Here is a 13,411-nt window from a genome sequence, read left to right as displayed (position 1 = left end):
TGCTCCTTCATCAACCTCCATTTCTTGCTCAGGAGACAGATGTTGATGAAGGATAGGGTTGTTAATTTCTGTTGTATGTACTCGTTTTTTGTTTTAATGCAGCTTCAGTTTTTATTAAGAAAAATTATTAGCTTTTTTAATCTCTTTAAATTAGTCAAGTAGGTCTTATATTAAGAACTGAAGCTAGTAACACAATCTGATTTTTTTGGGTCAAAGGATATCACAATATGACATTGCATATTGTCCCACTACATAATATTACATTCTAAATTATAAGGACTTGTCTTTATCAAGCCTTATCTGATACAGATCCCATCACGCAGTTATAGTACTCACGCCACAATTCCTTTCTTTATTTGCTTGACATAACAAGATAGATTTAGACTTTTTAAACTTCTCATATAGTTTTTCTACAGACAGTCTCGGTTTCTTCCAGGACCTCCATAGAAGAAGTAGGCACCCCAGTTATTAGAATGACCAAATGGGGTAATATCATAGCACTTGGCATTGCTAGCGTAAGTGCCAAAGTTACTTGGAGACACAAGATAATTATTTCTATTAACAGTAGAAACGTCCTTGTAGAAGCTAGCCTTTCCAAATCCTGCTTGAGGGAAATAACCACTTCCCATTCCTGTTGTGGTGTGCTGGCCGTAAGACCTTATGTTTATTATTTCACCTCCCCACTGCACATTTGATGCACTCCCAGACATATGATTGAACAAAGAAGCTGGCCAATATCCCACAAATATACTATTCCCAAGTAACATCCACCAGTTTCCACTTCCTGGATCCTGCCCCATCCATCATCATAATTATTGTTATATTTTTTCTCAAACACAGAGGGAATCATATGATATTATGCCATTAGGGTTTCTTTCGAGTTTATTACTGCTGATATGAATTGTTTGGATTTCTCAAGGGCTATATGTTTTGTTACAAAGAGATAATTGGTGAACAGTCCTTATTTAGAAATTTTATTTACTAGAAAAATCTAAATTTGAGTACAAGTATCTTCTGTTTATGAAATCCTACAAAGTACCCGTACTTTTTTATGGATAAAAATATATAAGATCTTTCTTGCCAATAAAATTTTCAAATAGAAACTTTTTACCCGATTTTCTCTATTGCAAGAAGGAAAAAGAACGGGTTGATCATAATTGATCAGTTATGTATTTTTGATTTGGTTATAACTCAATGCATGAACTTTAGCTCATTTAACATAGTTCTTCAAGTTTTAACCATTTAACTTTTATGTTTGAGCCAATAAAATTAATCATTTATGTACTGGTACACTTGTTTGGTTTTCTGTTTTCAAAACGACCTTACCTTCCAGATAAGGATGGAGAATGCATATTGAGAACCACCATATACGGAGAATGGTTGCAGGCTGCCTCCAACTGCTATTTTATTATCAACTTGAACAAAGCCAGAGCAGCCAAGATTGTAACATCCAGTGCGGTCATATGAGTCGCTCTATGGGCAAGAAAAAGGCGTGTGGTGTGTATATATATGTATGTATATGTATTAAAAATAATAACAGTAATTAATATATAACAACAAATGCAATTATTTGAGGACACAACAAATTATAGCTAGGTTGGTAAGAGAGATTTGAACTTACTGTCCAATATATAAAAAGTCTGGGTTTATCATCCCCATATAGTCCTTGATAGATCTGATTTTCCAAACCAAGGAACAGACAGATCAAAAATAGTATTCCTTGAAGAGAAATATAGAAATGCACTCATCCATATACATGTGATGTCCAAGAAATTATATACGGAACATATATGCATATATATGTCGTATATATACCTGCCAACCAGATTCGATGGTCTCAACCTTATTAGAATCATCACTATTCACAATCCAAATTTGAGAGAGGCTAAATTCATTGGATTCTTGAACGTGGGGCTTCCAAATGTTTATGGATGCCTGGGCTCCATAGTATCTATTTCCTCGCAAATCGGCTATGGCATACTAGAGGCACCAAACACAACGAAACAAAGAAAAATATAATGATATAATCAATATATGCAAAACATCTACACAAATAAGTCTTTTGGGAAAAATTAAATGGCCAGTTCTTACGGTTTCACTGGATGTTTAACTAGGTCGCAATTATAGGTTTTAGTTCTTACGCTAATAATCTGTTAATTAGAGCTTATGTGAATACTAACTAAAAATGCATGTAAGTTGTCACAAAATACAAAATAAAAAAGTTTTTGGAAATGAAATAAAATTTCTTTATTATCAACATAAAAGTACATTATTATGTTCATAGTTGTCTCCTCACGCATCCTTATATAATCTATAATATGGTTGGTTTTCATGATTGTATTTAAATCAACACGGTAAAATTAATTCAGATGCATGTCGAGCGCATAAGAACCATGTCATCATGGTTAGTCATGCCCTTCCTCTTACAAACTAACAAATAATGAGTATAGGGACTAATACCTATCATTAAGGAAAGTATAAGGACCAAATGAAAAGGAAAAACTATAATTAGAACTGAATTAAAAATGAGGTGAAAATGTTATAGCGAGGGACTTAACATATTGATTTTCTATCTTTTTTTTTTAATCTGGAGAAATTGATAACTGGCAATATTAGTACCTCATGGCCATTAGTAGAGTATAATGATCCAGACAGATCAGGAATGGTCTGATTGATCTTCTTCCCAAATTGATGGATAGAATCTGCCCTCAATACGTCATCTTTTGTTGTTCTTCTTATGGGAATGGTTCCTTTTGGACAATTTCCACTTTGGTGCCACAATTGAGCAATTGGGTTTGATTGTGAAAAATTGCTTCTTTTTGGACAGAATGTTGGCCTCATCTTCATCGAATATAGAATACAATTTTAAGCCTCAGAATTGTGGGCGAGAAAATCCAATTTATATAACAAAAAGGACAAATAATCAAAATAAATTATTTTACCTGAATTTTGTGATTCTTCAACTTCGGATGATCAAAAGCTGGTTGATTTAAAATATGTACGCAGTCGATTATGTCACCATCGGGACTCTGCTTTTTATTTTATTTTATAATACTAAACGTTAACACAAATATAATGATAAATTATAAAACCCAGAAATATATAAATTTCTTCTTAAGTGGAACTCGACAAAAATTAGCATAATGCATGTTCTTGATATTCTACTATATAAGAACGTTAACTGCCAAAGCATAATGAATCATATAATCTTCTTTTTCACATAAAATGAAACTAAGTTTGCAAATTGGTAGTCTAACACAAAGTTAAGATTGAATGAGTAGTGGTCAAATTTTTGAATTTAAATGTCAATCATAATTAACCAAAAATAGTGGAAGGGGGCTAAACTGTAACCTTAATGGACTTAACGGCTGGTTTATTCAACTTCTTCAAGAGTTTCTCAACCTCAAGTTCCTTAGCTTTGTTGACTGTTTCTTGACCTGCCATTGTCATGTGAACAAAACACAACAACAAGAAGAAAATCATACTCACCATCCAAGTCTTCTCATTTCCTAGTTTGTCCGCCATTGGAGCTGGTTGATCGGAAATAGGAAGCTAAGCAAGCACCTAAACCAAAATTCTCAATGGATACTCTACGACTTGATGGAGCACAAATTTATAGGATGATTTGTGCTTTCTGGAAATTACTTGATTATCCTTTTTTGAGGAGATTTTTATTCCAAAAGGCATCTGTATTTTGATTCTTTATTTTACTTTGATTGATCGAGCAACCCAATAACAATATTGCTGCTTGACTCCCAATCACTAGATGATTAGTCGTCTAGGTGGGAATTAAATTGGCATATTGATCCTTCTGTGATGATGAAGTTATGAGAATAATATAAAAATGTCAAACTTACTGTGTATAACTTGTAAGTGCTACGAGCGATGTGTACTCACAACTATGAAGATAAATCTTTTTTAATTATCTCTCTCCCTACCTCTTCTTCCTTTCAATCTTGCTCTCTTCGAACATATTTTCTCTCCATTTCCTACTCCAGATTTCAAAATATCACTCTTTAAGAGGATGCATAAAAGGGTTTTTAATTAGTCCTTTCATTTTTATTTTAAAATTTTCAAAATATAACTTTTTTATGAAAAAGATTGACTATTTTTCAACTATATTAAATATTGATTTACTCATTAGGACATTATACGTATAAGGGAGGGAAGTGAAACTTGGAATAGGGGGAGAGAATAAATAAATGGGTGATAAGTAGTTGATGACACGACATCTTTGCAACCCTAAGACTTCAATTTATGCGTCCTTTCACCGATTATATGCTACTTATAAAGCCTAAGGGTCCGTTTGGTATGAGAAAAATAAAAAAACATGAGAGAGTTGTGGTTAAGAACTTTAACTAATTTTACTTACTCTTTTATCTTTCATCTTTTCTTTATCAAAATTTTATAACATCACTTCTCCAATTTTTTAAATTAAGCTCGTTAAAATTTTCTATTCCATTCCATCTGCTCTCCTCTAACTCCCTTGTACCAAACATCGGGCGAGGAACGGGGAGCAAAACTCAAAACAGGGGAATAATAAAATAGTGAAGAATATCACACCTTAACTCATAATTTAAGGCTCAAATTTATGAGTCATTAATTTCACTTAACTATATATTACTCATTAAGCCCAATTTTATCTGGTGGGAAACATCCTATATCAACCTAAGTTTACTTACACTTGAACGTCCTAACAATATGTGATTAGGCTGTTACTGTAGCTCGTATGTCCAAAAAAGTTAGCTGATCCATCCCATAGGTAGTATAAACATCTGCTTTTAGTTTATTGGTGCGATGAGTCAAGTATAACTATGTTCCATCTTTGCATAGTCTAAACCGTGGCCCTTGACGAAGAAGAAGTGACCTGCAGAATATTCTATAGGCCTGGAAATTGGGCGTTGTCAGATTGTATCTATTATTTGTTCACTTGAAGATATATTCACAAACCAAATAAGAGAGTGCGATGAGGATAAAGAACAGGATGAACATTATGTAAAATGATCTCTTATACAAGAGTTAGATAACTAATTTGCGAATATTAAGAAAATTAGTTAAGTTAGTTATTTGTAATAAATAGGAGTTGTCTTTTCTAAAATATCCTTATTAATCATGTGCATTATAATAAAAATCATTTAATACGTATAATGACTATGAGGAGTATTTATGGAAAAATAAATAAATATAGGAAATAAAGTGAATCACACTTTCATATTTATGATCAAATTAAATCTTTAACTAGTTTTTATATTTAGAATTGATCGTAGTATATACGGAAATACAATAACACTGAGAATAATACATTTTGCTTTTCTGCTTGGAAAGTCACTACTACACCTTTCACCAACAATTCTATATTTTAAGACGTTACTATTGCAAAATTAAACCAAAAACTAGAGAAGGACTGTACATCACTGACATCTTTTCTTTCTTTTTTTTTTCTTCCAAATTCAGGATTCATAATCATGGATAATTAGGTTTACTTCCGAGATCACCATAATAGAAGTGGGTGCTCCAATAATCAAAATAGCCACTGGGGACAATATCGCAGCCGTTGGAATTGTCAAAGTAATTGACCAACTCATCTTAGGATTAGGAGACAAAACTTGGTGATCATTATCATTATACATCTCCCAATTTCCTTCGTTTGGATCTTGTTCATTATCTATATAGAGAAATTTTAGATATAATAATAATAATCATAATCATAATCATCATCATCATCATCATCATCTTTTGAGGTGTCAACCTGTTCAGCAGCGTATTAAGTCTAGTTTAAGTTTCTCTTTTCAGCTTTTACCTGGAATTTAATTTGGAAACTATTCAATTTTCATAATAGATTTATTCTTGAAGTATTCGCGTGTATTATGAGTTATTTCTCCGTTTTATATAAAAAGAGAAAATAACATCGATATTACCTATTGCTTTTGAATCACAATAAAATGGAGAATCATCAGTGCAATTCTAAAGTATATAAGATATTATATTGATCATAAGAAATGAAATGTGGAATATTTTGAAGTTGAACCGAAGAAGTCCGATGTCCACCATCCAAATGCAATATTCTTGACTGATTAAGTTACAGTAAGGTGAATAAATTAGATTATCTGATTGACTAAACTAAAATGGGGGTGTGTGCGCTTTCTGGCACTACAAAAAAAAATCAAATTAATGACAAAATTTAGTGACAGAATTCCTGTCACTAATCAAAATTAGCAACGAATTAATGACAGATTTTAGTTGGTGACGGAATTTTTTTCCGTCACTAATTCCACCGTCACTAAATAATTAGTGACAAAATTCAAAATTTCGTTGCTAATTAGTGATGTATTACTAATGTATTAGCAATAAAAATTAGTGACGGGAATATTCCGTCAATAATCTATCAGTAATTAGCGGCAGATATCACACAAAAATTCTGTCACAGAATAGTGACGGATTTATGACGGAATTTTTCATCACAACCACTTCATCCCATCATCTACATTATCGCCACTTGTCCAACATTATGAGCCTCCAAGTCATTGCCTTGTCCACATAATCACCACATCACAAATTGGCTCAATTTTGTGAAGGAGTGTTGGTTCGATCCTGAGACCTCCTACATACGTGCTGAAACCTTTAACAGTTGAGCTAAGAAGCACCTGTGAAATTTTTATGCATTGGTTCGATCCTGAGACTTCCTGATATGGGGGGATGTACGGACCGGCTAGAATCAAGTAACGAACGGGTGGTTGATCAAGGTAGGACCTTAAGAGAACCTGTCTCTTACAACCCTAGCCATGAAGATGCCACAAGGTTGATCAATCCCTTGATACTGTCAAGTATTCTTACGAGAATACAAGGATGCAAGCAAAGCTCACTTAGAGAGAAATAAACTCAATTCTCATTCATTTAAATCTAAATTCAATTACAAAAAACCTAGCCTATATATAGGCAACAATAGAACACGCTAGAATCAACATCGTAAGACATAAATGCTAGGGATGATACCTCATTAATGATTATTTGACTATAGGAGGCACCATTTATTACATAGAAATAAAAAGAAATAACTTAAACTTCAAGAGCAAGTCTACTATTTAAAAATAGGAAAGTAGATCAAAACATGATCTTCTAGAACACTTCTTGACCAGAAAAACGAATTTAAATCATAATCAATTCATAATGATGCCTTCTTGAAGATTCTTGGACGTCACTTATGATCCTTGTCTAAGGCACATGCTTGTCACATGGTATTTTAAGTGAATTCTTCAATTTGAACCACACATGGGCCTTGTACATCATCTTGTTGGGCTTCTAGCAATGTGATCACCATTTTTGGACTCCTTTTAAGCTCATTAAAATGTGCTTCTTCCAAATAAATGGGTTCCAACTCTTTTAGCTCTTTTATTAGAAAATTTAGGGCCTCTTATAGCTTTGGTCCTTGCTCTTATCATTGGGCCACCAATACCTTATAATGGATCTTTTTGGAATGTTGGACTTCTTTGTTTGGGCTCTTTGCCCGTACTCTTGATCACACCATGCTCTTCCATCACCTCCTACATGGGTGCTGAAGCCTTTGCGAGTTGAGGTGAGAAGCACCTGTGAAATTTTTATGCAAAAATAAATATATATAATATTTTTAATAACAAATACAAATATAATATTTATTTTAGTAAAAAATTTCTAATAATTTATATTTTCATTCATATATTTACCAAAATACTCCTCCTATCCTTAATATAGGACCTAATTGTTAGGTTAATTTTGGTCCTAAATATAAAACTTATTTCTCATATTTATCATTTTTTTCTAAATTACCCCTATGGATACTCCCTCAACCATGATCAAGTAGAAGATGGGAGGAGGATATTAAGAAAGATGATTATGATGTTTTATGAAAAAAATATCATATTTTTTATTATCAACTAACTTACCTAACTTTCTTAATCTAATCAAATTAGTTAAATAAGTCTTATATTATGAACCGGAGAAGTAATAACTATATTGTATATTTTTATTTTTATTTTCTTTTATAATATTTATCTTTTTTAATTTTTATATAATATAGTATTTAAAAATTATGATATATTATATTTTTATTTTAATAATAAGTTTAAAAATAATTATTATATATTTATATTTTATTTTTTGTGTCGGATTAGTGACGGAATTGCAACGAAAATTAATGACAGAAAAATTATGTCACTAATTTCCGTCACAAAATGTTTTGTGATAGGAGTTAGTAACTGAATTTTTCCATCACTAATCATTTAAAACAAAATCAGCGACAGACTTGTGACAGAATTTAGTGACGGAATAAAATTCGGTCACTAATTTGTCACTAATTCATCGCTTATTCAGTGATAGAAATTTTCCGTCAATAAATTCTGTTGTTAATTTTAGTAACCAAATTTGTGAGGGATTGGTGACGGATCAGTGATGGAATAAAATTCTGCTGCTAAATTCCGTCACTAATCCCTTTTTTTTTAAGTGTGGTCAACCATATAGGTCAACCAGTTGCTGATTGGAACCAATATTTCCAATCGAAAAACAAATTCTATTCGATAATGGGGCGTGTGTACATGTAGACTGATAGCTGACTAGGACATTAACAAATTAAAGATTACAATGCATCTATCCCGTTTAATGTACTAAAACTTAGTAATTTTTTGTTCTGAAAATAAAAAAGTTGATATTTGACAATAATCATTATCGTATATTGAAGCAAAAAATTATTATTATATAAAACAAATTATATAAAGTTTAAAATTACATAAAAGTTTTTGTTTGGCCGAAAAAATTGTATGTCCAACATGTAGGGCTCCTAATTAAGAACTTGGAACGCACAGTCCAAGATGTAAAAAGTCTGGCTCGATTATCCCCATATGGATATGGATTCACCTGATTGTGCAAAAAGTGAAAATACGTTTGCATATGTTCATATGCTTTCTTACCTGCCACCAGCAAAAAATGCATTGAGTTTTTGTTTATCAGCGTCATTCATAACCCAAAATGCGGAGACACTCCATTCGACGTCTGTGGAACCTCCATAATATTTATCTCCTCTCACAAAAATTGAGGCATGCTGGACACCTCAAAAAATAAAAACATCAAATAAATGCCATGAATCTCACATCAAAAGGCTACAATGAGATGCCTGATAAGGCCTTGGTTCCAACTCTATAACAGTTAGCTTTTGGGGTATGATTCTCCTAAGAATTTATACTTGTTACAAACAAAAACACATTAAGGTTGTCGTTTGGTTATTAGAGAGACAACACTTAGTGATACCTTGTTGACACGTTGACCTCCAGCGTATGACAGTAGATAGCTTGTCCTCAATATGTCTTCTTATAACACCTTATCTTTATACACCAATGGGGTAATTCTAATTACCTTTGAACCACTAAAAGCACAAGTATAATCCTAGGAAAAACAAAATTCTTTGATATATGTATATTTAAAACATTTCCCAAACACATGGTTCGATCTTGTTAGGGAACGAGGTTTACTGAAAAATTTTAAACTTTTCAAACTTATTTACTATGAAGCCTGTCTAGTGGTTCAAGTACTTGACTGGTAAAATTTATCTTGATATTCGGGCTCTACATTGTCAAAGCTCAACACTTTATTAATATATAAATCAATAAAACTATTTCTCCGTTCAAGCTACTATACTATTCCTGCGCACGGTGCATACAGTTGCCCATATCTATTCCGATAGATGAATAGAACTAACGATTGATATCACTATTTAACTACTAGATGGCACTTACGTGCAGGCTACCGGAGCCATAGGGAGGTACATACAAAACCTATAATCTCTTACATATTTACAATTGTATACAAAATTATAATCATACATGACTAAACAAAAGCCAAACAAGTAAATAACAAAAGTATTATTTATATGACCAACAATACTATTAACTTCAGTTACAACCTTCTTAGCTTCCTTCTATCAATTTACTCTTACTCTTTGAGCCACTTGCCTTCGCTATACATCTTCCTATAGTTTCCTAGATTCCAACGATCAATACGTGATACCATAATACTCCTCTGGTCTTTAATGTAAAACCTAATTAATTAATCTGAATAGATTAAAGATGTTAACTAAATTAATTAATATGATATGTCTTTTTCTAAAACATCCTAAGCATCATTCCTTCCTCTCCTACTTAATTATTGTTAGGAGAATATTAATAGGTTTAATTTGAAAAAAATTGATAAACATATAAAATAAGTCTTACATATAGGATCAAGATTAACTTTCTAATTAGATTCCACATTAAGGACCGGAGGAGTATAATGTTGGAATTTCTTCCTCCGCAAGTAGTCACATTTTTTGGTCCACATCTTCAAGTTTAGGGTTAAACCAATAGAAACTTTTCTAGAACGGTTTGATTAAACCAAAGCTATGGAATCTGACTATGAATTCCGTTAACGGCATGTGTTACACGAAATGATAGTCACATAAAGAAATATTTTGTAGGGAGAATTCCTGTGAGAATCTATAAAAGAAAGATAATTACTAAAAATTTCAATAACTAGTGAACAGTTGAAATTTATTATTATTTCTTACTTTGAAACTTGTCATTGTAAGCTATTCAATTGCTATGGGCTTTTTTGTGAATTATGTTCTTTTCATGAGATCTTATTGCAATTCTCCCTATTTGGTTACCGATTTTATTTTTACTAGCTGATCCACCAAGGCGTCATGCTTAATTATGATTATTTATTTTTTTGGTACAAATTGTAATTATTTGATTTGCATTATCCAGTAAAAATATGTTATTATTCTGATTATCTTGTTGCTACAGGACTTGACATCACTGGACAATTCATCTTGATGGAGGAAATTGGCATATTGCTCCAACTGTTATGGATATAAAGAGAGTTTAGGAAATTTGGATGCTTTCATTTTTTGAAATACCCATAATATGTATCAATCCCAATTTCTAATCATTATAAGCAATATTTTTAGAGTTTAGATGGATGGATTATCTTTTCATAAACCTGTAATCAAAACAAAATGGAAAAGAAATATAAGAACTTAGATAAAATTGAAGAAAGAATATGTAATCAAAACGCAGAAGAAAAAATGATGTTTGAATCATTGCTTAAAGAAGTGCTTACGTTTAATGGTCAACCATGTTTCAGATAGGATTGTCTCTAATAGGATAGTACTAGTGTGTAGGAAAAAAAAAAAGAGTTTAATTATTGAGATAAAAAGCAATGACCAAAATTTTCAAAGATAAAAAATAACCCAAATTAAATAAAAGGAATTTAGATTCAACTATTTTTCTGTTGATTGATGTGGAAATTTAGATTGACAAAGAAATTATAAGTTATTTTAATTTACTACAGAAATTATAATTTATCTTAATTCTCACAAAGCAAAAATCATGAAACACGCTAACATTATTAACTACTTGCAACGATATTTGTTTCCCAGAGGACCATCATAAAAGAACTGGGTGCCCCAATCATCAGATTAACCATTGGGCACAATATATTAATTGTGGCACTTAGAATGGTCAAAGTGATTGAAAAGTAATTAGCATTAGGAGACACAACTTTGGTGATCTTTATCTTATACATATCGTCATCTAGCAATTTCCTTCGATTGGATCCTACATATATCTATATTGTATAAAGATTTTAGACACATTGGACATATAATGAAGATAAATATATCAAATCAATTTTCAATACATATTTTTGGAGTTGAACTAAAGAAGACTAGTACCCACTATCTCAGTTAATCATATCTGATAGTTGTAATATGGGGAACAGATAGATGATTCGATTGACTAAGCTAAAAAAAAAAAAAACCCCAATATTTCCTGTTAATCTAACTTACAGTTGGCCATCCAATTGCCTGCCACAAAAATTTGCAATAATATATTAGTTTAAAATCTCTGGCATAGGATTCGTCAGGTGACTCATCATGCACTTGGTGATATTTAATTTCATTGAACCTTCTTGAGGAAAAATGACCACTTTCCATTGTAAATTGTGGTGTGGTGCATGTGTTGCACATATATTAAATTTTAAATTTAATTTTTCATCTTTGCACTCTATATCAAGGATGAGATGCGTGAACATATAATAATATTAATATTGGTTGATTTCATCGACTAATTAATTTCCTTCACTTGGAGGATCTTGTTATCATCTCTATGAAAATTTAGATAGATTATTTGATATACATATATATATAAAATAAAAATTAATATATAAATCAATTATAAATACAATTTGTAATAATTTTAATGTCAATTGACCATACAGTTTGGTTTCAAAGGAATGGCTTTTATAGAGAAATCTCCTGCTGCTTTATTGGCAATGGTTAAATTTAAAACAAATGAAGAGTGGTTCCTTGAATAAGATGCATCCATTAGGCTTGTTTTGGCATGAGAATCGTATCTTCAATTGTTTCTAATGCTTAGGTATAGATTGATTTAACAAAGCTGATATTTTAACTTCCTTTTTAGCTAAATGTTCTTGAATTTTTAAATAAAAAAAAAAAAGAGATCACAAAAATGGAAAGTTAAAATTAAATAATAATAAAAATCGAATACGAATCATAGAATAAAATACAACAAATGTTAGAATAAAATAGAAGAATATATAGACTAAATAAAAGATTGAATTAATTACGAATAAAAGCTGGTTCCCAGTCCACACGGCAAATGTACAGGTTATGACAAGTAACATGGTAATGAAAAAAATACCATTCCTATGATCAGTTAATTCTAAAACTCAATGGATTAAGTATAAATCATCACAAGACTTTTTTGTGTATATATACAAGACTTAATTATTTGTTACATGCTAACTATATATATTCTGCAAGACGGCAACTATATACAACAAATCCTAACCAATAGTTTTAGGTGGTTACTGTGAAGATAATACTATCTCTGGTCCTAATTATAAGACTTTGTTTATAGACTATAAATGAGTTCATATAATTAGGACTAGAGGTAGTATTTCATACAATATTTACGCTATGTCATCTATTACATTATAGAGGCTACTCATTTTTTCACATTTGTGTGTGTGTGTGTGTTGTTTTTTTTTTTGACAAAGCAAAACCTTTTTATCTCATCCGCCGTTAAAGCATACAACATACCTAATCAAACATATATAGGACAACATTACACATACTATACAATGTCACACCAAACATTACATAGCATTATAATCTTATCTAGCCTTATTTCATTAGGCTTTATTTTATAAAATATCCCACCAAGCCTGGTATGTAGTACTAATGATGAGGTTAGGGAATTCACTCCATGCTACAATTGAATTCCTTTATTTCCTAAGTACACAGCTTTAGAGAGTCTCCTAATATCTAGTTTCCCATCTAGCTAGCTAGCTGGTATTATCTTGATTTTGTCAAATAGCTAGTTTAACA

The 13,411-nt window shown here is 31.4% G+C and overlaps 1 protein-coding gene across 1 annotated transcript; it reads right to left on the bottom strand.

Moving 5' to 3' along the window:
- Positions 1-410: 410 nt before the first annotated feature.
- On the bottom strand, positions 411-3,444 carry LOC114730471 (uncharacterized). The gene is made up of 6 exons (XM_028917554.1): positions 3,352-3,444; positions 2,620-2,841; positions 1,816-1,980; positions 1,622-1,675; positions 1,327-1,473; positions 411-791 (listed from the first exon to the last, which is right to left on the bottom strand). Exons 1-6 carry the CDS (start codon positions 3,442-3,444, stop codon positions 411-413), a joined length of 1,062 nt encoding a protein of 353 aa, XP_028773387.1.
- Positions 3,445-13,411: the final 9,967 nt, after the last annotated feature.

This window comes from Neltuma alba, unplaced genomic scaffold, assembly GCF_004799145.2.
Source record: "Neltuma alba isolate B1F8T4 unplaced genomic scaffold, ASM479914v2 tig00012734_pilon, whole genome shotgun sequence".
In the NCBI taxonomy this organism is placed as follows: Eukaryota; Viridiplantae; Streptophyta; class Magnoliopsida; order Fabales; family Fabaceae; genus Neltuma; species Neltuma alba.
The sequence above is the reverse complement of the archived record's forward strand: the minus strand, read 5'-3'. Positions and strand labels throughout refer to the sequence as shown.